The sequence below is a fragment of the Pygoscelis adeliae genome, unplaced genomic scaffold, assembly GCF_000699105.1.
Source record: "Pygoscelis adeliae isolate BGI_AS28 unplaced genomic scaffold, ASM69910v1 Scaffold402, whole genome shotgun sequence".
Classification (NCBI taxonomy): Eukaryota; Metazoa; Chordata; class Aves; order Sphenisciformes; family Spheniscidae; genus Pygoscelis; species Pygoscelis adeliae.
This window is the reverse complement of record NW_008824411.1, coordinates 4,488,995-4,490,809: the sequence shown is the minus strand read 5'-3', so window position 1 is coordinate 4,490,809 and position 1,815 is coordinate 4,488,995. Positions and strand designations below refer to the sequence as shown.

General features: G+C 64.6%; 2 protein-coding genes across 2 annotated transcripts in view; both read left to right on the top strand.

Moving 5' to 3' along the window:
- Nucleotides 1–1,771, top strand: part of CRIP2 (cysteine-rich protein 2) — a 2,358-nt gene extending 587 nt beyond the window's left edge. The window contains exons 2-6 of the mRNA XM_009320690.1: nucleotides 6–146; nucleotides 324–392; nucleotides 792–886; nucleotides 1,185–1,242; nucleotides 1,389–1,771. Coding sequence (XP_009318965.1) covers nucleotides 6–146; nucleotides 324–392; nucleotides 792–886; nucleotides 1,185–1,242; nucleotides 1,389–1,456 — 431 coding nt within the window. The 3' untranslated portion in view covers nucleotides 1,457–1,771. The remainder of the gene's footprint in view (nucleotides 1–5; nucleotides 147–323; nucleotides 393–791; nucleotides 887–1,184; nucleotides 1,243–1,388) is intronic.
- LOC103913998 (cysteine-rich protein 1) overlaps nucleotides 1–1,815 on the top strand; it is a 25,904-nt gene that overhangs the window by 9,373 nt on the left and 14,716 nt on the right. The window lies entirely within an intron of this gene.

Below are 1,815 nucleotides of genomic sequence, written 5' to 3'. Positions count from 1 at the left end.
TGCAGGGGTGAACATTGGTGGCGCCGGGGCCTACATCTATGAGAAGCCGCAGATCGAGGGGCAAACCGCGCCGGGACCCATCGAGCACCCGGTGAAGGTGGTGCCGCGGAAGGTGAACGCTGCGCCTCCCAAGGGACCCAGCAAAGGTGAGGGGCAGGGCAGGACGGGCAGCCCTGCCCTCTGCTGGGGCATTCAGCCAGTCCAGAGCCACTGTGTTTGGCAATGGTGCGGGGTGCAGGGTGTGTGTGTGGGGTCCTCCACACCCATGTGTCCTGGCTGAGATGTCCCTCCACTTCCCACGCCCGTGCCCTCTCTCCTTCCAGCCTCCAGTGTCACCACCTTCACCGGGGAGCCCAACATGTGCCCACGCTGTGGCAAGAGAGTCTACTTTGGTAAGGTGGCGAGCAGGCAGTGGGTGCCTGCCCCGGGATGGCACAGCAGGGGGGCTGGGGGTGGGTTTTGACTGAGAGATGGGGTTGGGGGCACAGAGGGATGTGCCTGAGGAGCCTGCAGGGATGGGTCCTCTTGGAGGAGCTCCTGGGTGCAGGGCTTCATCTGCATCGTGTCCCCTGCTGTCACCTCCCAGGTGGGTGGCATGGGCTTAATAGCTGTCCCCAGCTAACCTCTGTCACCTGCAAGGCAGCAGAGGGGTGGGAGAGACGCGGGAGGCTGGGGTGCACAGAGCTGTTTCGGGATTTTGTATGCAGAGCTGATGTCCCCAAGAGGCGTGCTTCCCCTCGGCATGTGTGCAGGGGGGCTGGCATGACCCTCCCTCCTTGTCCCCACTCTAGCCGAGAAGGTCACTTCGCTGGGAAAGGACTGGCACCGTCCCTGCCTACGCTGTGAGCGCTGCAGCAAGACGCTGACCCCGGGGGGCCACGCCGAGGTAAGGATGCCCCGGCCCCGAGAGCCCCGGGCAGCGCACATGGGGGATGCCAGCGGGGCACTGCTGAGCTGTGCTGTGCCACGCCGGTTGGGCAGCCCCTGCCTTTGCAAGAGGGCAGGGCAGGGCTGGCAGGAGCAGCTCCTGCAGCTGGGGGGAGTGCTGGGGGTGCTGCGGTGCGGGTGTCCGCAGGGGATGAGCAGAGCAGGAGAGGTGCCCAGCCAGGGGGATGTGTCCTGGAGACTGGCTTTTCCCCGGCCACCTGCCTCGAGTGACGTGCTTCTCTCTCTGCCCTGCACAGCATGATGGACAGCCATACTGCCACAAACCCTGCTACGGGATCCTCTTTGGGCCAAAGGGTGAGTGCCTGGGGGCAGATGGGGTGGGGAGCTGGTCTGAGGGCATGTGCCCCGCCTGGGCTTGCCACAGCCCAGATGGGACATCTCCCTGGAGCGTGCCACCTTCCTGCCCAGGTCCTCACCCTCCTGCATCTCCCCCTGTGCAGGTGTCAACACCGGAGCTGTGGGAAGCTACATCTACGACAAAGACCCCGAGGCGAAGAACCAGCCCTAGACGGCATCCCCCTGCCCGTCTGCCTGCTCTGTGCCCCCGTACTAACCTTCTGCTCGCAGCCGGAGCAGACCCTCGCCAGGCTGGCCACAGAGCTGTGCTCTCTCTGCTGTCTCTACTCCGGGCAGGACGGCTCTGCCCCCTGGGTTATATATCATAGTCTCTAATATAAGCTTCAGTGTTTAAAGGCAAAGGTAGAAGGTGTCTCTGGTGGTTCCCAATGCTCTCTGCCCTCCCCAGCCCTCCCACCAGCCCCCGAGCACGGGAGGCAGCAGGGCAGGTGTGGGGATGTCGCTGTATGCAGGGGATGGCGGGTGGTACCCGAGGGACTGAGAGCATGGGGAAGGGGGGGGCAGGAGGCC